The following is a 21,204-nucleotide window of genomic DNA, read 5'->3' as shown; positions in this document are numbered from 1 at the left end:
TGACCATGTGTTCATCAAGATTCTCCAAGAAACACAATCACAGGCTCTGTCGTTGTCTCTAAAGCTAAAATAATCTGGGTTCCATCTCAAGCACGACTTCTTTTCAGATGGTTAGTAGTCCCGTCAGGCCGCCACCATTGTTACCAAAGCCATTCACTACCACAACGCTCATGCGTACGTTTTGATTGTGCTGTAAGACAAGAAACACGAGAAATCACTGCCTCCACTTCCATTACATGATGCAAAACCATTATTTTGCCTGGATTCTTTACTAAACTCAGGGCACGCATAGTTCCGTTCTCCATATTATTTTGTTTATTCGTTTCCCAGAATTGAGTATCACATTTCATCCCAGGTTGACTTGTATCAAGTTCATATGAAGATGAGTTCTAACAACCAATTGTATAGGGGATATTGAAAGAATACTAATAATTGCCGGAAAGGTTCTCTCTTTCTAAGAAATGTTTCAGTTGCCGGAAATCTCCCAAATTGTCAAGTTAGTGTGAATCTTTCTCCTCTGTTCCGTGTTGATGGATCAGTGTAGACTGTAGACCATATCTAAAAGGGTGAAAGGAAGATGATAACCCGATATATCTAGACTTTATAGAGTATCGAGCTAGATGACATGGATTTAGCTTGCTTTTAAATCTAACATTTTTTAGTTCAGTTAAGTACTAAGTCTAAGTAGATATTAATGTAACAAATTGCTAGATCTAATGTTTTTGGATTCAACTACGTGTTGAGTCTAAAAAAATATATTTAGCGAGTTATAGACTCAACATCATTATGTTCACTTATGCGCTGAGGTGAACATGACTTTGGTAAGTTGTTAGACTCATCACTTGTGAGCTTAGCATTGTGCCAAGTCTAAATAGGTATGGATTTGACAATCATTATAGGTCTCATGTTGGTTCATGAGGCTTTGTTTATTTATTCTTATGACTTTTAATATAAAATATTAATGTTAATGGGCACTCATATCTCTACACCTCTAGGTATATAAAATTCTTTTAAGAACATATCATATTTTTATCAATATTAATATTATGTAAGGGGTATTAATCTCTCATTAATATCATAAGGAGAAAATGACATTCCAAACCCATTTATTCAAGTAACATGACTAGGTTTTATTGGTTACAAATACCCATTGAATTAACCAGGTAAAAGGTTTATAATTTCTATTATCTAAGTATTCATACTTTAATTCTTATAGCATTTATCATACAAAAATAAGAACAAACACTCTTAATTTTAGAATTTAAAGCTCATTCTCTTATTTATTATAATTTTTTACTAAAAATTGTTGACTTATCATTGAAAGGTCCCTAAACCCAATCAAAATGAATTGTTTTGCATGTGTTAAGTTTTTTAACATCAACCACCTTTTCTATGAGCTCTAAATAAAACAAAATCGATGTGAATATAAGATTATCTATTATCCTAAAACCTTATTCCTAATATATTAGAAATTTCATCACATGGGAACACACACGTGGATTAAGCAATGATGGGAGAGGGTAAGACGTTCACACACACACATATATATTTGGACATTGCTTGATCCACATTGGAAACTTTCTATTGCACTGCCAAAACTGAATTAGCTTACTGAACATTTTGGACCCTTAGGCCTGCCAGTGATGAATAGAAAAACTTACAGGAAGAAAAGGATACGAGGATAGTGTTATGAAACAGTTCTGACTAGGCCCAACAACTGAAGCTGGACTGCCTCAAATAATCTAACAAACAAATGAAAATGCCTTACCTCACAAACAAATGTCGAAGGAAAATTTGATGAAAACAAAAACGAAACCTGAGTATAATTGAGCTTAAGAAACACCGGGCAATCAACGGTCAGGTCCAGTAATCTTAACAGCTTACACCTAATTATAAAAAAATTAGCAATACAGAGTGTTCGTACACAGCGAGCATGCCTCTGGCATGAAAGGTCTTCCCATTAGACCGAGTTTCCAACACGTAGGTGGTTGCCTAGCAGTATGAGAACAAGAGGGAAAATCAGAGAACACTGCTGTTGTGGTGATAGTTGAATTTACTTTCTGTGATTGAAAATTTTCGGTAACTGTTGTGGTGACACATTGGATCATTATCTGCAGATAGATTTCTACTGAACGAGGAACAAACCAGTACAAAATCATTCAAGTTACAGCTACAAGTGTACAGCTCTTCGGAAGGCCAAGCATGTTGCTGCTGCAATTCACTTGCAAATATATCCCGGCACCCAACTCCTGACCTTCAAGGGACTTGATTCCTTGCCGGCTGTTCAATTGCGCTCACATTAGTTTATCATTCATCCACTCATCACCATACAGACACTCGAATTTGATTCCCCACATTCAATTCATATTTCCATACGTAGTCGTGTGAGTGTAAAACACGAAACAACGGCCAAAAGGCTAAAAAAGGAGTGCGACAAAAAATTAGTAATCGCGACTTCTTGAATAAATCCAAGTATATACAAAAAACATCAGCCGGAAATTGGCAAGGTGAGTTAGAATCTTGCACTCCTCCAAAATGCTCCTCCATGGAAATCAATTTTGTTTGAAGATTTAAAAACCCAATTCACCGCAGTAGGAGACCCAAGTTAGGGACTTCCCAGAAACAAATAGAGACAATGTTGGCCACATCTCTCATTATCCTAGTTGACTGGAAATTCATTTAAGGTTTCCTTGATGCCTTGTATTCAAGTTTGATAAGATTTGCCCTCAGCAACATAGCCCGAACATCCCTATCAAACTCACTGCCTGTCTGCAGTACCCGCTGGAAAGTGGCATTCCTTTGATCTGCATGCCGTGCATATAGAATTTTGTTGTGTGAGTCAATTCGTGCCTGCAGAGGCATGATGTTCTTATCAGTAAGATACTGAAATAAAATGCGCAATGGTATGAAAGGTTTGGCAGTGAGACCAGAAAACAATCACTGGATATGCCCAATAATACTGAAAAGTGATCAGGTCAAAACCCCCATCATGAAGGTCAAGGAATTCCAGTCTCGGGACATTTCCTACGCCTAGAAATTTCCTTCTTTTTTGTGGAAAAAAAGAGAAGGTTCAGGCTTTTTAGTGCTTGTTTAGGAGTGTGATAAATGTTGCGTTTCAAAGTGATTTTCGCTCATAAAAGCATCAAAATAACATTTTTTTTAAATCATTTTTGACATCATTAGCGCATCAAAATGATTCAAAAACATTAAAATAATTTTAAGCAAAAAAATATTCAAATTTTGGGCAACCAATGTTTTAGCTGCAATGCCAAACACGCCCTTAAGCTGGACAATAGAGGGGGGAAATAGCAATGCAAATTTCAAGGCAAACCTGTATTTGATTGTCATTAATCAAAGCTTCAAGTTCTTTCTCTAAGCTCGCAACAGTTGTTTTGAAAGCATTAGCCATCATGTGCAGATCAACAGACAGGAATGGGTGTGTATACTGAATGAGAGCTTTGTTGCGAATTTGATCATACAGTGTCTGGACATGGTCATGCAAATGGATGTCAAGCATCAAGTTTGCTTTAAGATTTCCCAGGTAATCCAGACATGAAGCATAATGGCTGCAACAGAAAGCAGAGTAAAGGAGAAAATTTTGTTTATGTAACACGCCTCAAGCCCAGCAACAAAGATATAACTGCTGGGAAGCATATGAGAAAAGGCAATGAAAAAGAAAATAGAGCACTCAACTAAACTCCAGGATATCAATTAGAGTTGAACAGTGATAAATTTAAAAATATGAATGTAAGCTCAGCTGATGGAAAAAGACACTAAAATAAGAAGGCAACTGATGTCTCAGGCTCCCAATTGGTGTTAAATATCAAAATGTTGACATTATAATGCAAACTCTCCAAGCAGCCTTGTACAATTCAATAATCTGACACAAGGCTGCTGAAATGAGAAGGAACCGTGTTTTCCTTCTTTTCCAGCTTTTTCCTGCTTTAAGCAGAAAAAAGACTACAGGAAAACAGAAAGCTTAACCCAAAAAGATTTCTTTTGGAACTTGGAAAGGTTGATCCCAGAGATTATAGATCTATTAATTGAGACAAACTCTTGGAAAAAATGAGCAAGTATTGAAAATCTTCCCAGTGTTAAACAACTCATTTACTCAAAATCAAAATCCAGGACTTTGATTCAAGAAAAAGAAAAGATCCTACCAACACATGATTTCTTGAATTTTACAATATAGAGCAGAATGGCTCATTTCCATCTTGCAAGAATATATCATCATGAAGTCAAAGAATTAAAAATGCAAATCAAATCGTGTACCATCATAATGAATTACCTTGAGTAGAAATCATGAATAAGCTCTCTCACTTCAGGTACCAACTCCAAGAAATTACGAAAGTTGATACTGTCTATGACTTTGTTCTGCCAAACAAAAGCATTGATTAGAAACTATCTCTGAAGTACATTAACGGCCAGAGAAAAACAAGTTAACAGGGAGAAGTTGAGAAGAAGGAGAAGAAGATACACCTTCAGCTCCATCCGGTCAAAACTTGCAAGTGCACAAAGTCCTCCATATGTTGCAACATCTTGAGGAGCAATAACTTCATTGTATGAATTTCCCAATTCAGGACCCACTTCCAGGAACTGCACCCATAGAAAGATAACATGCACAAAGTACGATCACAATTACAATAAAGATGCGAGTTACCTCTAAATGCCCAGAACATAGCCCATCCAAGTTAAACAATATTGAAAATGAGCGCAAAAAAAGGGGACTTGATTCATCAAAATGGCTGAGCAGCTGAATTTCAGTAAAATAACAAGCACCCTTCAACTTCAAGTTTTCAACAGTTAAATGAAACGTTGACCAATGCCTACTTAGAATGCAAGGAAGATACAGTATCTCTATCAGCAATAAATGACAATATTCCATCAATAAACAGGAAAAAAGGATTCTTAAATAGCTGAAAGCATAATCATAAACTTGATAATTCCAAAAGATACTTATAAGATGCAAATGTGGCGCTGTGAGTTCTTTACAGCCAGAAAGATCACAGGAAGTACAACTCACATGAAGCAACCAAAGGCACTTGAACACAACCAGTAAGTGATTCAGATAATTTTAACACACACAGAGAGAGAAAGCAAATATCAGCTGTGTAGTCCAATTCTTACTTATCTTAACTGCATCCTATCTAATTATAATGCTAAAAATGCAGAATTACCAATAATGCACGAGTTAAAAGGAAAGGAGAAAAAATGGAGAGACCATATTGATACTAAACAGAATACATTGGAAGTACACAACACAAACCTTTCGAGCAGCGAGTTTGTATTTTTTAGCATCCAAATTAGCCAATCCTGCAGCACAACGTAGTTTTGAGACTGTATTAGGGTCAAGGGCATCCGCTGTTTGTTCTGCTTTGTTGATATAGCTCGTGACATGAGTAAATTGACCCATCTCAATGCTTACAAGAATTGCACTCATACACATATGAATAACGTGCTTTGATGTAGTGCAATAATCACGGGTACGAACATAACTTTTAAAGGCCTCCGCAAGGGAACCATGAGCGTAATAGTAATCTCCAAAATCATTATATCCCATTCTTATGCTTTCTTTTATCAAATTTGTCTGCACAACACAATAAATAGAAAAGAAAAGAAAAGTAAATCATACCAGCAAAGACAGTCATCATAAAAGTGAAAAAAGGGGAGAAATTTACTTAATCCTACACCAAGCCTCAACTGTCATAATCAGAAGGATGATCATAAAAATGTGGCAGAGATACAACTACATAATCTCCTTTTATAGCAAATACATGTCCACCATTAAAATGTGGCAGAGATACAAATACATAATCTTCTCAAACAGCAAAAACAGACCAATTTATAGCAAATACAGTAAGCCAACAAAACAAACATCGCTCTATCTTAAAAAAATGAAAGAAGCAACCGGCATTAAATTAACAAAATAATCATCACTAAAACAAACCCACAACAAAAACCATAACCAATGTTTAATACTTGCATTACAGCGTAAATGTAGACATAATATGAATTCCGAAAATCACCAAAAGAATAATAATCACTGAAAGAAGCTCATAATTTTTTTGAAAAGAAAAAACAAATCAGTGCTTTTTACCCTGTAAGCATTAAGTTCATTCTCAAGCTTCTCTTTCCTCTGATCGGCTCTTCTATCCACCATCTCACACCAAGCACTATCCATTCCATAATCATCCCCCAACCTCCCATCAATCTTATGCACTACATCTCTAAACAATTGCGTGTTCTCTCCTTTCTTGATCTCTTCGTAAGCCATTCGAAGCGCTTCCATCTGCATCGCCGTATTGTTATTCTGACCACACTGGTCCGCGATAAACAGCAACCGCGTGATTTTCGTTCTTCCTGTGTACAGTCCAGCATATGCTTCGATGTCAAGTTGTTCGCTGCTTATGATTGGTCTGTTTCGGCTGTTTGAGCTGTCGGCTTCGCCGTTGGCGTAGATCTCGTCGTCCGGTTCCATTGAAATGATTGAATAAGAATTTTGTGGGTTAGGGTTTTTTTGGGTTGGTGAATGACTACTGCTTGGATTATCTTCCTGGGCGGTGGCTTTTATATGGACGCTTGTCTAGACTAAAGTCACCTAAAGTCGGCGTCGTTTCTCTTTAGTCCTTAAACGTGTATATATATATATATTGAATTATTTTTTTAAAAGAAGATAATCCACGAGTTGACTGATCATTAAAGGGATGCAATTTCGCAAACTGTGAAAAGAAGAAATGAAGTTCCATGGTAAAAGTCGAAACCAAAATTATGTAAGGAAACAAACAAAAAAAAGAGAGAAAAAAACTGTGAAAATATTAATAATTGCTGAGGCGAGCTGATTTGACATGGTTTATGCATCAGATTTGTTTAAAGAAACAACCTTGCCGCGAGGATCGAGAAAAAAAAAAAGTATTAATTTTCTGAGGAACCTTGAAAAAGCAAGAAAGGCTGCACAGGTAATTCAATTGTTTCTTGAGAAATTATACAAAGCACCACGCATCCCATCCAAATGACCCTGTCTTGGCTAGTGGGCTTAAGTTCATTGATCCTGTTTTATGAAAAAACAACTAAAACGGAAGTTAAATTGCTCGGAAACATAGTTTTGAAATTCGATTTGATTTAATAGTTCGAATTAAGACCTGATGATCTGGAATTAGAATCAGGTCAAGTTAAAAAAAATAAAAGAAAAAAAAACTTAGTGTGACCCGGCAAGATCTGGCTATAAATCCGTTGATTTTTTTTTACTAAAATAATATCATTTTAATTTTTTCAAAAAAATTAACTCAGTCAAAACTTGAAATCTAGATCTTAAACCACACAAGATCTTAAAATTATGGCTATAACCATCTACCTATATCTCTAATTGTTATTTTATATAACAGGATCAATGAACTTAAAACCCATTAGCTAAGGTTAACACAGGGCCCATTGGAATATATATAGACACATGTGATGATTATTTTGCTCTTTCAAAAAAAAAATCATAAGGCTTGGATTGGAGGTTATATTAATTTTTTTATACAGCTCATTAATTATTTAATGATTGTAAAATGATATATATAATTTTTTTTTTATTTTTAAATAATTAAATGATTTAATCACCCTCAATTTGAAAAAAAAATTAAAAGGTCAACTTTGCCAAGACCCCTTTTCAAATAGTTTTTATGGTAAATCTAAAAAACATTGACGGTGCACTTGAAATATTATTTTTTAATTAATAAAGTTATGATGCGTGGCAAACACCATACCTTTATTTTTTTTTTTATCTCCTTCCTAAAAAATTGAGTTCCTTCTTTTGTTTTTTATTTCAATCATTATTCTTTTAATTTTTTTATCCTTTAATTAATTTTCTTTTCAATTTAGTCCCTTTATTCTAATTTGGCATATTTTAGTATTAATCCTTATTGTTTTGACTTCTAATTTTTTTTTCCTACCTTTTTCTGTGAATTTTTTCTTTATTTTCAATTTATCCTCAATTCTATTTTATATATATATAATGTTTTTTCAATTTGGACGTTTCTTTTAATTTTTAATTTTTTTTCCTGGGTTTTTTTGTCGAGATTTTAATGGTTTTCACTTTCATCATTCAATTCAAATTTGTTGTGTTTTGTTTTTTTTTTTTTTAATTTGATCCCTATACTTTTGACTTTTTTATCCTCTTGTTAATTTTTTTTGTTTTCAATTTAACCCTCCAATCAAAGAATTGTTGTTGCCCTTTAATTTATTTTTTATTTGGATTTTCACACTCGTTATTTTAATTGCTCTTTCTTTTTTTTTCAAATCCTTTCATGTAATTGTTTTTTTTTCTTGGTTTCATTATTCAATATTTGATTCGTGTAAGAATTGAAATACTCGATTTTGTCATGTATGATGCTTCAAGTGCGATGACATATGTCGTAAGTTTTAAAAGTTGTCTATAACATAGCTTTCAAACTTGATTTGAGGGTCGGCCCGAGGCAACTCTCAGGTTACAAATCAAGTGGGTTGATCCTAGTCAATCCATTCTTTTTTATTTTAAAAATATATAAAAATGACATAATTTTGAAATAAATAAATAAGGTCAAAAGGTTTTTAGTAATTTTTTCTAAGGCTAATTAGGTTATGGATCAACTTTGTTTTTTGTTCGTATTATACCAGGTCAATCCACCCTTTATTTTTAGTAGAGCTCAACCTGGTTTAACCCCTAAATTATCCAAGCTAGGGGTTAAACAATCAGGCCGGGTCAGGTTTTAAGGATTATTCCTATCTTATTGTCTAGGCCATAGGTGTTGAGAGTTGCCTAAGTTGGCTTGCCCCTTATTATTTAAGTTACATGTTTATAATGTAACCTTCAAGTTTTCTTGAGTTCAAGTTTTTTTTATTTTTTTTTATTCAATAACATGCCTTTTGAGGGTTTTTTTTTCCAGGTTGTCAATTTTTTATTGTCTCATCAAAATAAAACTTGTTTATTCAACCCGGTCAAGGTTATAATTTGATCCTTATTTTTTTTGTCCTATTGTTATTGTTTTTTTGTTTTCAATTTAACCCTCCAATTAAAGAAATGTTCTTTCCCTTTAATTTATTTTTTGTTTTGTTTTCATTCTTATTCTTTTAATTGCTATTTTTTTTAAAATCATTTCATGTAATTGATTTTTTCTTTTAATTTTATCATTGGATATTTGTTTTGTTGAGGATTGAATTTTTTTGTTTTTTCATGTACGGTGCTTCTATTTTAATGACCTGTGTCATGAGTTTTAAAAGTTATAAATCACATAATTTTCAATCCCGACTCAGGGATCAACTTGAAATAAGTCATAGGTCACGAGTCAAGTGAGTTGACTCAGGTCAAACAGTTTTTTTCTTATTTTATAAATATGTAAAAATAGCATTGTTTTTTTTTCTTAAAAAAAATAATTTAACTAGGTTTTACTTAACTAATTGGATAGTTAAAACTATAACCATGAGTTTTTTTTTTCTTTCTTTAAAACACACCGGAGACACCTAAAGATTTTACAAAAAAAAATTAGTACATGCCCCCATCTAGTTGATTTCATTGAAAGTGTGGTAATAGGTTTTTTTCAAAGTATTTTTACTTAAAAAAACATCAAAATAATATATATTTTTTTAAAAAATTTATTTTTGATATCAACAAATTAAAACAATAAAAAAAACATTAAAAAAATTAATTTTTAAAAAAAAACTAAAATTTAATAAAAAAAAAACAGGTTGAAATTCATTCCTAAATAGTGCCTAAAAGATCATAGATATGATTTTTAAGACGGGTGGAATTTGAATTTATTTATATCCAAAATTATCTCTATAGTGATTACGTTAATTCTCTGTTATGATGAATACAACTAACCACTTATATAACTTTTAACATTAAAACTACATTTTTTTTTTTTTCTAACATTACAGATAACCATTTAAAAAACAAGAATGTATACAAGAATGTCATTTATAAGCCATAAGGGTGTATACAAGAATGTTTGTGATTATAAATTTAAAAAACTCCAAAAAAAACAAAATAAAAATGCCATCTCTGAGCAGCAACCCCTCCCTAGTCTTGGTCTGGACGTGGTGCTGTCCAATACATTTTGGTTGCAAAAAGAATCTTCTCCCTCTCGTGAGGGCCACTTTCATGGTCCGTAATTCTGCCATCCCATTGCATCGCATCCATGATAGCCTTGACATTCAGCAAGATATCGACGTCGTCTCTGATGATAACACTACCTTCCGGCCTCAAGATCCTATCCATTTCCAGCAGAATATCTTCCACGCCACATCTGCAGTGCCAAGCACCGGTGGATAAATTTAGAGGATCGATATCTTCACCGTGTACAAAGGCAGTACACACAGTCAAAGACACATAAACAACACAGAAATTAATCTCACCTGTTCTCATAGAGGCTGAAAAGAGAATCAACGTGGATAAAATCGTAAGTCCTTGGGTAGGTAGACATGGCTTCGCACCTGGAAAGAGACAAATCAGTAAGCAGGTAGTAGTAACAACCTCAACTTGATCGAATGAGCCTGGCTGGCTTGAGCACAGGGACACCGTGTATGACTAAGAACAGTAAATCATGTGAGAACAATGATTTCATTAATAAATATTATTCATTAGCATGTTTGATGTCACTAGCGCTGACAAAAACGAGTCTTGCCAGCAATAGACTGATCTGGAAGTTTACTACAGTCTGCAAAAGCAACCACCAGAAAGCGGTTGTGGGTCTGGGTGGTTTACCTGCTGCTTTTCTAGGGTGCCCTACTTTAGAGTAGCAGCAATTATGCATGAAGATCCCGATTTTCTTTTCCTACACTCCAATGTATGCATGTTCCTTTAATCAGTGAAAGTACCTTAAAAAACTCTTGGTGAAGTGTTTCATTCTTACTTTCTTACACATCATGTCATGTGAAATTATAGCTAACCGGTCCCTTAATCAAACTACCTGTACCTAATTGGAATATTGAGATTAAAAAGCATACCAATTTTGATAAGTTCCAATGAGGCCACGCTGGAAAATGACCCCCAAAGTATTCATCTTTGCCTGGACAGGGACGACATTCATAACCCAAACTGGATCATCAACAAGAGCAGCTGCAAAGCCTCCTAAATGGGCGTTCATATCGAGCAAGTTACGGTACCGCCCAGTCTTCGCTAGCTGGTAGTCAATCTTCTTGTAATATGCTACTCTTTTCTTCCATAACTCTGAATTTTCTACGAAACTATTTGCTGTAAGTCCCTCCAAACTCCCACTACTAATCCTAGGAGGGATCGCGTTCAACCTCTCAGGCCATTTTGCTAGCTGCCCGCCAGCTATATCTCTAATGCCAGCCACTTCAGGCAGCGGTGTCAAACAAGTCTCCATCTTGGTGTACCTATAAAACGAAAATAAAATAACAAAAAAGCCAATCAAACAGTGCAAAAGCAAATGAGCATCATAGGAAATTAGTGGGCAAATTTTTTTTTTTTTATTTTGAAAGCGCCTATTCACTGCTTGTTTCAGCAACCAAATTAAAGCATAAAGTGCCCAAAAGAGAGGGCAGGGAAGAAAAGTGCCACCTAAAATTAAGAGTTTAGGTGGATGAATCCGTTGAGTATCACAACTAAGTTTCGGCTACTATTTCGGTACGGCTTGTTACACACTGTCAAATACGCTTTTACAATTGAAAAATGTTTTTTTTTATATAATTTTTTTAATTTTGATATTTTAAAATTATTTTAATATAATAAATTTAAAAAAATTAAAAAAATATTATTTAATATAATTTTAAATAAAAAATAATTTAAAAAACAACCAACAACCTAAATTTACTTAATAAAAGTAGATTCATTATTAAAAGCAAGGCACGTGACATCTGAACCCAGGACAAACAAGTGTTTTCTGAGGCAGGTGACATAAGAACCCAGGACAAACAAGTGTCAACTCAAATTGAAAGCTACTTACCACGCCATGTCAGGATTTTGTGACTTGCAAAAGAGGGGGCGTTTGAACACCTTCCTGTTAACTTTGCAGTGGACGTGATTGGTGGGTTTTTGCCAGATAGCAATATCATTCCTTTGAACCAGTTTTCTCCAGCACAGGCTCTTGGCTACTCCCTCAATCTGAGATTGCTCTGCTCGAAGATGTTCACGTGTTCTGTTCCAGCCCTTCCAGTGAGTTTCCCAGTTAATCGGCGGCCCCGACAGAATCCAGTATCCACCCGGACGTAGAATTCTATCAATCTCAATAAGGTATTGTCCGTCTGCTCAGAACATTTCTCAGGAAATAAATCAAATCATGTAAAACACATTACCAAGTAAATCACAAGTTGATTGTAGCATCTGCACTACCATATTTGCCCCAGGGAACCAGGCAGCGAGAGCAATGAGCCATGTCGAAGGATCTTGAAGGGTAAGGTAGCCTAATGGAGGCAATAATTCCGATCAACGCAGGGACTCCACGTTCAAGAGCAAATTGCACCTGAGACACATGGGTGTCTCTCGGTGCAAATGACACTGTTAGAATATTCCTTGAGAGAAGGTAAGCTCCCCAGCTTGCAACCTGCAACCCGGTGAGGTCAATGAATTAAGAGAAGAGGGCCCATTTCCAATAATTGATAATGTCAAATGATTGAACAAGGGAATCATGCCGGCCACCATAAATACATACTAATAAGCAGTGAAAAAAATTGCATGATAACGTGTATCGAACAAGTTTCGATCGATCGCCTTTAATTAGATATGCCTAATTGACATTAAAATAATTTTGGTGAAACAGTGATCAGATTAATTTGTTAAAAAATCCTGACACAGCTAATAAAAAATAAAGGAGGGGGGAGAGGACGGCTCTGCAATTATTCGTTTACTATTATGGCCGGAAGGTTGATTCGGTGAAATAATTATTTCTATGCTGTCTTTCTTAAGAGTCAAACTCAATTACAAAATGGCGTGTAAAAAAAGAAAACTGATGTCATCAAATTAAGTAGGGAGGTTGAAATTTGAGTTGTAGATGGAGGCAAAAGCAGTCTATTTTGGATGGTTTTCTTGAGAAATGAATTTACAGAAAGTGATTATTTTTGGATGTTAAATAGTACTATAAAAAATAAATTGAAAAATATTTTCTAGTATTTAATTATATTTAAATTAACTTATTTATTTTAAAAATTTATTAAAATAACAATGAACAAATCTTATAAATTAAAAAGTTAAATGAGAATGAAATTAAAAAATAAATAAATCTAATTTCATAAATTATCTTAAATAAATAAATAATAATCAAAAATAATTGAGATCAAATCTAATAGATATCTTAAAATGTAATAGAGATCAAATCAAAATAATTGAATCTTAAACATTGAATTTCAAAATAAATCAAATAACAATTTCTAATTTTTTCAAATTTGATAGAAAAATAATTTTTCATTAATTAAAAAAATAAATAAAAAAAATTTAAAAAAGTTTGCAAATAACCACTTTTCATGAAAAAAAAAGGCCTGAGTTTGACATTAATATAAAAATTCAATTTTTTTGTTTAAAATTAATTTTAAGAGATGAAATTGAAAAAAAAAATCCACAACAAAATATATATGATAATTTAAAAAATAAAATAAATATTTTAATACAAAAAAAAAAAACATTTTGAAGAATGCAACAATACGTTTCCAAAGACTTGTTAATTAATGATTGTTTTCTGGGGTAACTTAGATATGTAAAAGGCATTCCCAGAGATCAAACAAATTATTATCCCTTGCTAGCAACTTTACTTGAAATTGAAGGATTTAAAAAAAAGAAAACAAACACAAACTTGTCATCTATTTGTTGACTCGATCTCCTCCAAAACTAGGTGCATGTTAAGAAACCTTGCGCCATTAAACTGTGTTTTACGTTTGTTTTAATGATGAAAAAAATAAAATTAATCTCGTCCACTCAAGCTCTCCTTGACTTGACCCACAGAGACATCAAGTCTAATTTAGGCTTTATAATATAAAAGAAAAAGGCATCCTTTTGGAGGGCTGCCCGGCGACGGGTTGAACCCATCACATTTTCTTGTTCAAGGACAGTTGACCCAGTGTGATATTAATTATTTTCAGAAAACTGTCCCCTAATTTTAACACGGGAAATTGCTCCGAAGTAAGACTTTCATGAATCCTAACATGAAATCTCACTTTCAGAAATATTTACACTTATTTTCCACTATAATGCAGTTTCTTCCCGGAAACTACTGGCTTTTCTTTCTTTGAAGGGCACTAATGAAGATTAAACCTCATACATATTATTCAATTATGAGGCCCAGAACTGAAAATTGGACAACCCTACAGTATTTCCCAAAATCTACTATGCATGATAATAAAAGAGGAGAAACATCAGATTAGTGATCTAATATGCAAACTCACGATCGCCTTGTTTGCATGAAACCTAGAATTCTTCAAATGCTACTTGATTAGAAAAAAAAAATAAAGAAAATCAAGCAAACATGCTCAGCCAGCTCAGTACCAGCAAACAACGTATTTTTAATTCCTTTTCAAAAAATAATAAAGATGAAACTTCAACTCTATGGAAACAACGTTTTAGTAACACTAAAACCGCCCGATTCATCGATCTCTTCAAGAAACAGTAAAGAACACAAGGGTAAAATAGAGTGAAGAGGTTACTTACCCCGCAACCAGTATCGATGGCAGTCCTTATCGACCCATCTTTGAGATCTATCAGCTTCCCTATGGCATCAATATAAGCATCAGCACCGCGAGGAAACATGGTTCCACCACCCGGGAACCTGAGCCGCTCTCCTTCTACGCGGACCCAATTCTGATTCTTCTTCTCAACCGTCAAATCTTTATGTGGCACATTAGCATACCATGCCAATCCTCTACTCTCCGGCCAGCTAAAAGGCACCTTATAACCATACGGAGGCGGTACACGGCACTTCAAGATCTCATGGCTCTCCGGGCAGTGTCTCTCTCTGTATATAAGTCTATCCCTATCAAATCTCACCGAACGTTCAACGTCCTCACATGGGGTGTACTCACTGAACTTGGGCTCACATGGCGGGAAGTGATGCTCACGCGCCACCGGAGGTTTTGGGTCTTGAGCAAAGTGGCGTGCTGCAAAATCTAGCGTTGTGGTGCTGTGATTTGTGGGGGCGCATCTGAAAGCTGTGCTTGAGGATGATGATGTTGCGTTAGCAGAGATAGTGCCACGAGAGTCTTTATAAAAACCTACCAGATAAAAGACTGTACATAGGATTATGGTTATTGTGATTTTGTAGAGATTGAATTTCTTGGCTTTGAATGTGAGATAAGGAGATAATATTGCCATTACTATTTGAACCTGAAACCAGACAAAACAAAACCAGCCTCTCAATTGCAAGATATCAAAGAGGGGTGTGTGTGTGTGTGTATATATCTCTGTGAATATATACAATTTTTAATATGAGTTGTATTTTGTAGAGAGGGATAGAGGAAGATTCAACGTAAGAGTAACGACGAGTAAACGCTTCAAGAGGTGGGATTAGGGGGAGGTCTGTGGACGACCAAGAAGAAGAGTATATATATGGGGGAGGGAGATTGAAGATCACGCGCGTACGCGCTCCCCCCGTGAGTAGTTTAATGGTTGCTTGTTACTGGAACTCATCTGCAAAGCGTGTAATAATTAATAGAATTTGTTTGGTTTTTATTTTTTAAGGTTCGGATTGTTTGCCATATTTTCCTTTCGTCCATTTATGAAACCCGCCGTGTCCTTTTCAGGATATTTCACTAGTAAAATTAAAATAATTATTCATAAAAACTCTAATGATTTTAGGAAATGTATTTTAAACCAAAAATTTCCTTTCATTATTCATTTTTGTTTACGCAAATATATATATATATATATATATATATATATATATATATATATATATAACCAAAAACATAGTTAAGAACTTAACATTATTGTTAGAAATTTTTTTAAAAAAGTAATTAAATTAATTTTATGCGAAAATATAAAAAAATAAAACAATAATTAATTATCAATAAAGTAATTTTTAATATTACCAAAAACTATCTAACCTAATTTGAAAAAAATAAAATTATGGTGTTTAGTGAATAATTAGTGTATTTATTAGTTACTTTTTATTATTTATTTTAATAAAAGAAATAGACACAATTAAAAGAGATAAAATAAAATTTTTAACGCATCAAAAATGATAAAAATATATTCATTTAGTTTTCTTTATTCTATCTGTATTTTTTTTTTAAGTGTATTTTAAAAAATAACTAATAGAATGTTACTAGTTCTTCCCAAGAACCATAAAATTTCTTTGAAAAAGATGGTATAATTGAATAATTTTTCACACATCATTTTAATAATTTTATTTAAATAGAATTTTTATTATATAATTGAATAATAAAAAAAAAAAAAAGAAGAAGAAGATGGACGGCCTAAAATAATATCTGGATCACGTGCTTGGGTATTTTTTTCAACCAATATATCATCAAGGCATCATCCGCCTAAACTATTTTTTTTTTTTGAAACATATAGGGTGTGTAACACCCGAAATCTTTTAATACAAAAAAAAATCAATTATTACGAAACTATAGTACGTGTAAAAGATGTATTATGCAATATTCAGGTCGTGTTTGAATTCTTGTACATGTTTTAATATTAGAATATATAGGATCAGATGGTTTTTTATTATTTTTATTATTAGTAATGTGGGTGTTTGATTCAACTTGTGTATATTTTGATTAATTTTACAAGTCTTAAAATTAATAATCATGTAAACCTTTAATTATTTTAAAAGGATTCGAACTCGTAATTATTAAAAAATAAACTTAAAATCTAACTTGTTGAGCAACCTTAATATGATTTGGCTTTTTAATTTTACAAGAGATGTGTAGCTTCAATAAAATATAGAATAATGATGGGTTTTTTTTTTTCTGATTTTTTAAAGGGGTTAGCTATTATTGGGATTTATTACAAAGCTACCCTAATATGATTTTTTTTTTTTTATTATTTTTATATATAGTATTTGAGCTTGTTTGCGCGTATCTTAACTAATCTTCACGGATCCTTGAAATTAATGACTGGATAAGAATATAGAATATTGGTGGTTTTTTTTTTTTTTCAATTTCTTCAAAGGGGTTAGCTATTACTGGGGTTGATTATAGAAGATATTGGAATCACATTTCAACTGAGGAGTCAAGGTGAGATACAATTCTCATAAAAAACAAATATATTTTCTGTTCTTCTTTAGATTGTTAGATCCAATGGGATGCAGTGGAAATATTGTTTAATGAAAAACTTTAGAACATAAAGCCTTTTTTGGTGGTTTAGCAATGATGTCTTCTGTGTGATCAAATCTCAACTTTTTGGCTTTTATATGGATTATACGTCTTGCCCTTTCAAATGCTTTGATTAGTAAACTCAATTTCATTTCAGTAATTTTATTTTGCTGGCCCTTCACTTACTAGTATGTTCATGGTATCTACTGATTTATTTTAGTTTCCTGGTTTGAGTTACCGCTAATGAATCATTCTGAGTAATTAATTTCATTCAATAAGAGACCAGCAAGAGAGAATTATGTTTATTTAGGGCCATCTAAACTCTGGATCTATATCTTGCTTATGGTTGTCTCTCTGTCTTTGGACTCTGAATGCTAGAAGGAACAATTGACTAGTTTCTGGATTTAGATTCCACACTAGTTAAGGCTGGTTCTTCTAATTCTGCAGGTCTTCAATGGTCTAGTTCTGTAGCACTTGTATGTTATGGTCCCGCTAGTTTGCTGTATTGCCTACCAGGAGCCTACTTACTCTTTGGTCAATTTTTTGAAACAGAAACAGAATCGCCTTCATTTGTCTCTTTTCTTCTGATAAAGGAATTCTCGTCCTGGGAACAGCATCCTGTTTTTTGTACAAAAATTTGCATCTGAGTTGAGATTTTTATATTTTATGTGTGTTGTAGTTCTGTTGCCATTATGTTTCATGTTTTGTTTTGGGAACAAGGAGTGTTAGATTTTGGGTAATCGGGTTACAGAATTAGAGATGATCTCCTGGTGTTCCCGTTGAATTTCTCTACACCCATGGCCGTATCTTTAAAAAGCATTTCGTGCTTGTATGTTTTTTTCTTTTTTCCTGTATAGAATCATGCAAATTATGGGATTTTACTTGAAGATTAGATCTTGCAAATTATTATAGCAAACCATACTTGTCTGCAGTGCTCTCAAGCCTCCAGCCTCTAGGAAAATTATCATAAACAGAGCGTGTCAGCAAGAGGTCGTAGAAACACCAGTTTTTTTCTTCTTTTTCCTTCTTTATTAATCATCTCCCACAAACTAGTATTAACTAAACAATTAACAATGTTATCATAAACGAGCCACAAAGCTTAAATACTTGAAATGTATTAAATCACACTCTGGCAAAACAAACAAGGAGAAACACCATAAATACAACTGGAGGCCTGAGGCCTCAGCTGCACCCTAATTAATAGATAAGAAATCTAGGACAAATATGCTGATAAAGTACCAACATAGGAACTTAGTAAATAAAGTTGGCTACAACACAATAGCTAAGATTGAAACATGGATGATAGAAAACCCATTTTAGGAGGGGGGGTTTCTCACTACACGTTCCCATTAATTTGTAAAGCGTAGGGCAGAGTTGAGGTTATAATCTCCCTCGTCAATCCCATTGAATGATTCCAGTTGTGCTCGTAGTTGAGAGCCTTCCTGTAGAGGTCAAGGTAAGTTCTTGATAAGCTTATAAGAAACAATTTGAAATTAAAAACTGCCTGTAATTGGTGCTATTTCTCACCTCATCCACGTTGGAAGCACTTGATTCACCTTCATCAAATGCTGGCAAATCATCTGGATTTTTCTTGAGTTTGTAGAGAATGAAGTCCCTCTGCACAAAGTTGACAGTAGCATTTCAATGTATAATAATAATAATAATAATAATAACTAGAGAACAAAAGGCAGGTTGTATAATCTGATCAAAAGAGCTGATATCAAAAAGTTTTTTATCAAATGAAAGAGAAAAAATTCTAGAAAATTACTTCGAAAGAGAGCATACCTTGTTAGGGAAGCTGAAAGTTGGGTTGTACTCGTGCATGATCCAATTGGTCTTGACTCCATTAGGAACGCGACCGGTGTAGAAAACCAAAGTTTTCTTCGTAGCAATTTGCTCCCCTGTGCTCTTAGCCGTGATTGTACGATCCCTACCGGTGCCTTTCCAGTATCCAGCTCCAGTAGTCCTGTTAGCCCTCTGACTATTGGAGTACTTGTAATTCCGACGAGAAAAGAAATAACACTCTGGATCATTTGACTGAATTGCTGATAGCCCTGCACAATCAACATGGAATTTGTTCCTTAGCAAAGTACAAATTAGAAAAAGATTGAACAAACATGCATGCACATATATCTGCAAGTACCAGGTAGTTCCCAAGGTTCATAAGCGCACACGTTAACCTCGGCGATTGTGCTGACTACGTGATCATGGCCACCGATCATCTTTAACTTGAGGAAATGGTTCACTAATTCCTCATCGGTTGGATGGAATCCATAACCCACTGGGGCTGATCGAAAAGGTGTTGTTGAGCCTGTCATCTATCTGTCACTCACTTCGTCTGTAACTGTGAGAAAAAAAAAGAAAAAGAAACTGAAGTTACAACTTACAACCCATCACACAACTTAAAGCAAGGCCACAAGATCACATAATCTAAACAGTTATTAGAGATAAATCTTCACCGATGTTATAGAAGAAATTCAGTATTCTGCAATCGAAAATGGAGGCAAATAACTAAGAGAAGGAGGAAATGGAGCAGTGACAATGTGTAAGATCAATCGTCTATCTATCTGTGATGAGCACAAGAAGCCGTTGCATGTTTGTGTGTGTATATATAGGCAATCTTGTGCTTCTCAGCTTGAAGCCCAAACATGCAAGTATCCGCTTCCTCCTAAAAGTCTCTACTTCACCAAGAAGTTCGTCGTTTCGAAGGCATTGATTTCTAATCTAAGTGGGGCCTACTTCAAACTGTGTCTTTATGTCCGTACAGTGTGTTGTCCCTGTTCAGCCGGTGAGTTCGGTATTACGATGCAAATGTGTTCGGTAACAGTTTCTTGAAATGTATGAAATAACTTTTTATATGTATTTGACTCAATGTATTAAAATCATTAGAAAATATTAATAAAATATTTTTTCAACGTAAAACAAATTATGCTTACATTAGCAATCAGATTTTACCAAAAAGAAAAGAAAATAAAAGGAGAAATTCATTTTCCGAGGGTTTCGCAGAACTTGTTTATCCCACAACTTCCAGCTCAAGGTTGTTGGGCTCCACTAACGAACTTCTCTATTCCCTTCTCAGAAAATTCGCTCACGCGGAAGAAAAGTCACGTGTAAGTCAAAGCATACACCAAAATTCAGATGTTCTTCTCTTCAGTCATTTAAGTGGCGTCACTCAAACAGCATAAAACCTTTTTCTTTTGGGTTTTGTTTTATGCTAATCGATTATATTTTGTTTTTACTTAAATTAATTATTTTTCATGTTTATATATTATTTTAATGTGTTGATGTAAAAATAAATTTTAAAAAAATAAAAAAAATATTATTTTAATATATTTTAAATAAAAAACACTTTAAAAAACAATTATATATATATAATATTTAAAAGTGTAGTTGCAGTTGTTTTTTAAAGTGCTTTTCATTTAAAAATATATTAAATTAATTTTTTTTTATTTTTTTTAATTATTTTTAATGTTAGTGTATCAAAATGATCTAAAAATATATATAAAAAATATTAATTTAAAAAAAAATAAAAAAATTCAAATTTTTTTTAAATATTTTTAAAATATAAAAATCAACAAGCTTATAATAACTTAAGTAACAAGCTTATAATAACTTAAGTAACATGCCGTATGAAACATAGTTGTAATTTGTCATGGAAGAATCCAACCTCCTTCAAAACTAGCACAGCCACAGCCTTCTTGAAACACGTTCCCAATAATCGACCCCAAGTAATTAATAATCTCTAAACACTTTGTTCGTCCTGTGTTACGGTTGCAAGTGCTGTATTTGTTTGAGAAATGCTTAATTTTTCTTGATCAGAAAATATAATTAAGTTCAGTTTATTTGCTGAAAAATAATTTTTATTAAAAAGTAAATTTAGAATAATAAATTATTTTATGATATTTAATAGTGTAATAAAAAATAAGTTGAAAAATAATTTTCAGTACTGTTTGGTTATATTATAAAAAATAAGCTGGAAAA

At 33.4% G+C, this 21,204-nt stretch overlaps 3 protein-coding genes across 5 annotated transcripts; all 3 read right to left on the bottom strand.

Annotated features, from left to right (window-relative positions):
* Positions 1-2,334: 2,334 nt before the first annotated feature.
* On the bottom strand, positions 2,335-6,561 carry LOC118042248 (COP9 signalosome complex subunit 1). The gene is made up of 6 exons (XM_035049864.2): positions 6,098-6,561; positions 5,267-5,587; positions 4,480-4,596; positions 4,289-4,374; positions 3,332-3,566; positions 2,335-2,850 (listed from the first exon to the last, which is right to left on the bottom strand). Exons 1-6 carry the CDS (start codon positions 6,476-6,478, stop codon positions 2,680-2,682), a joined length of 1,311 nt encoding a protein of 436 aa, XP_034905755.1. The 5' UTR covers positions 6,479-6,561; the 3' UTR covers positions 2,335-2,679.
* A 3,360-nt stretch (positions 6,562-9,921) lies between these two features.
* Positions 9,922-15,493, bottom strand: LOC118042265 (probable methyltransferase PMT15). The gene is made up of 6 exons (XM_035049878.2): positions 14,618-15,493; positions 12,314-12,524; positions 11,928-12,225; positions 10,966-11,358; positions 10,375-10,452; positions 9,922-10,265 (listed from the first exon to the last, which is right to left on the bottom strand). The coding sequence occupies exons 1-6, from the start codon at positions 15,275-15,277 to the stop codon at positions 10,040-10,042; spliced, it is 1,866 nt and encodes a 621-aa protein (XP_034905769.1). The 5' UTR covers positions 15,278-15,493; the 3' UTR covers positions 9,922-10,039.
* Positions 15,494-18,322: 2,829 nt separating this feature from the next.
* Positions 18,323-19,835, bottom strand: LOC118042267 (protein NTM1-like 9). 3 transcript variants are annotated; one of them, XM_035049883.2, is made up of 5 exons: positions 19,683-19,829; positions 19,367-19,567; positions 19,009-19,277; positions 18,751-18,840; positions 18,323-18,665 (listed from the first exon to the last, which is right to left on the bottom strand). In XM_035049883.2, exons 2-5 carry the CDS (start codon positions 19,539-19,541, stop codon positions 18,573-18,575), a joined length of 627 nt encoding a protein of 208 aa, XP_034905774.1. In that variant the 5' UTR covers positions 19,542-19,567; positions 19,683-19,829; the 3' UTR covers positions 18,323-18,572. The 3 variants fall into 3 exon arrangements, with proteins under 3 accessions (XP_034905774.1, XP_034905772.1, XP_034905773.1); XM_035049881.2 differs by having other exon boundaries at positions 18,550-18,661; positions 19,683-19,835; XM_035049882.2 differs by having other exon boundaries at positions 18,550-18,661; positions 19,367-19,561; positions 19,683-19,835.
* Positions 19,836-21,204: the final 1,369 nt, after the last annotated feature.

Source organism: Populus alba, chromosome 2 (genome assembly GCF_005239225.2).
Source record: "Populus alba chromosome 2, ASM523922v2, whole genome shotgun sequence".
Taxonomy (NCBI): Eukaryota; Viridiplantae; Streptophyta; class Magnoliopsida; order Malpighiales; family Salicaceae; genus Populus; species Populus alba.
Note: the sequence above shows the minus strand (reverse complement) of the source record. Positions and strands in the feature narration are given on the sequence as shown.

Coding starts and splice junctions, on each gene's coding strand:
- LOC118042248 (XM_035049864.2), bottom strand. CDS start 6,478: ATGGAACCGGACGACGAGATCTACGCCAACGGCGAAGCCGACAGCTCA. Junction 5,588..6,097: donor ATGAACTTAATGCTTACAGG/GTAAAAAGCACT, acceptor TGTGTTGTGCAG/ACAAATTTGATAAAAGAAAG. Junction 4,597..5,266: donor ACAAACTCGCTGCTCGAAAG/GTTTGTGTTGTG, acceptor CTATGGGTGCAG/TTCCTGGAAGTGGGTCCTGA.
- LOC118042265 (XM_035049878.2), bottom strand. CDS start 15,277: ATGGCAATATTATCTCCTTATCTCACATTCAAAGCCAAGAAATTCAAT. Junction 12,226..12,313: donor GGTTCCCTGGGGCAAATATG/GTAGTGCAGATG, acceptor TGTTCTGAGCAG/ACGGACAATACCTTATTGAG. Junction 10,266..10,374: donor TTCAGCCTCTATGAGAACAG/GTGAGATTAATT, acceptor TTGGCACTGCAG/ATGTGGCGTGGAAGATATTC.
- LOC118042267 (XM_035049881.2), bottom strand. CDS start 19,541: ATGACAGGCTCAACAACACCTTTTCGATCAGCCCCAGTGGGTTATGGA. Junction 18,841..19,008: donor CTTTCAGCTTCCCTAACAAG/GTATGCTCTCTT, acceptor AACTTTGTGCAG/AGGGACTTCATTCTCTACAA. Junction 18,662..18,750: donor GTGCTTCCAACGTGGATGAG/GTGAGAAATAGC, acceptor CTCTACAGGAAG/GCTCTCAACTACGAGCACAA.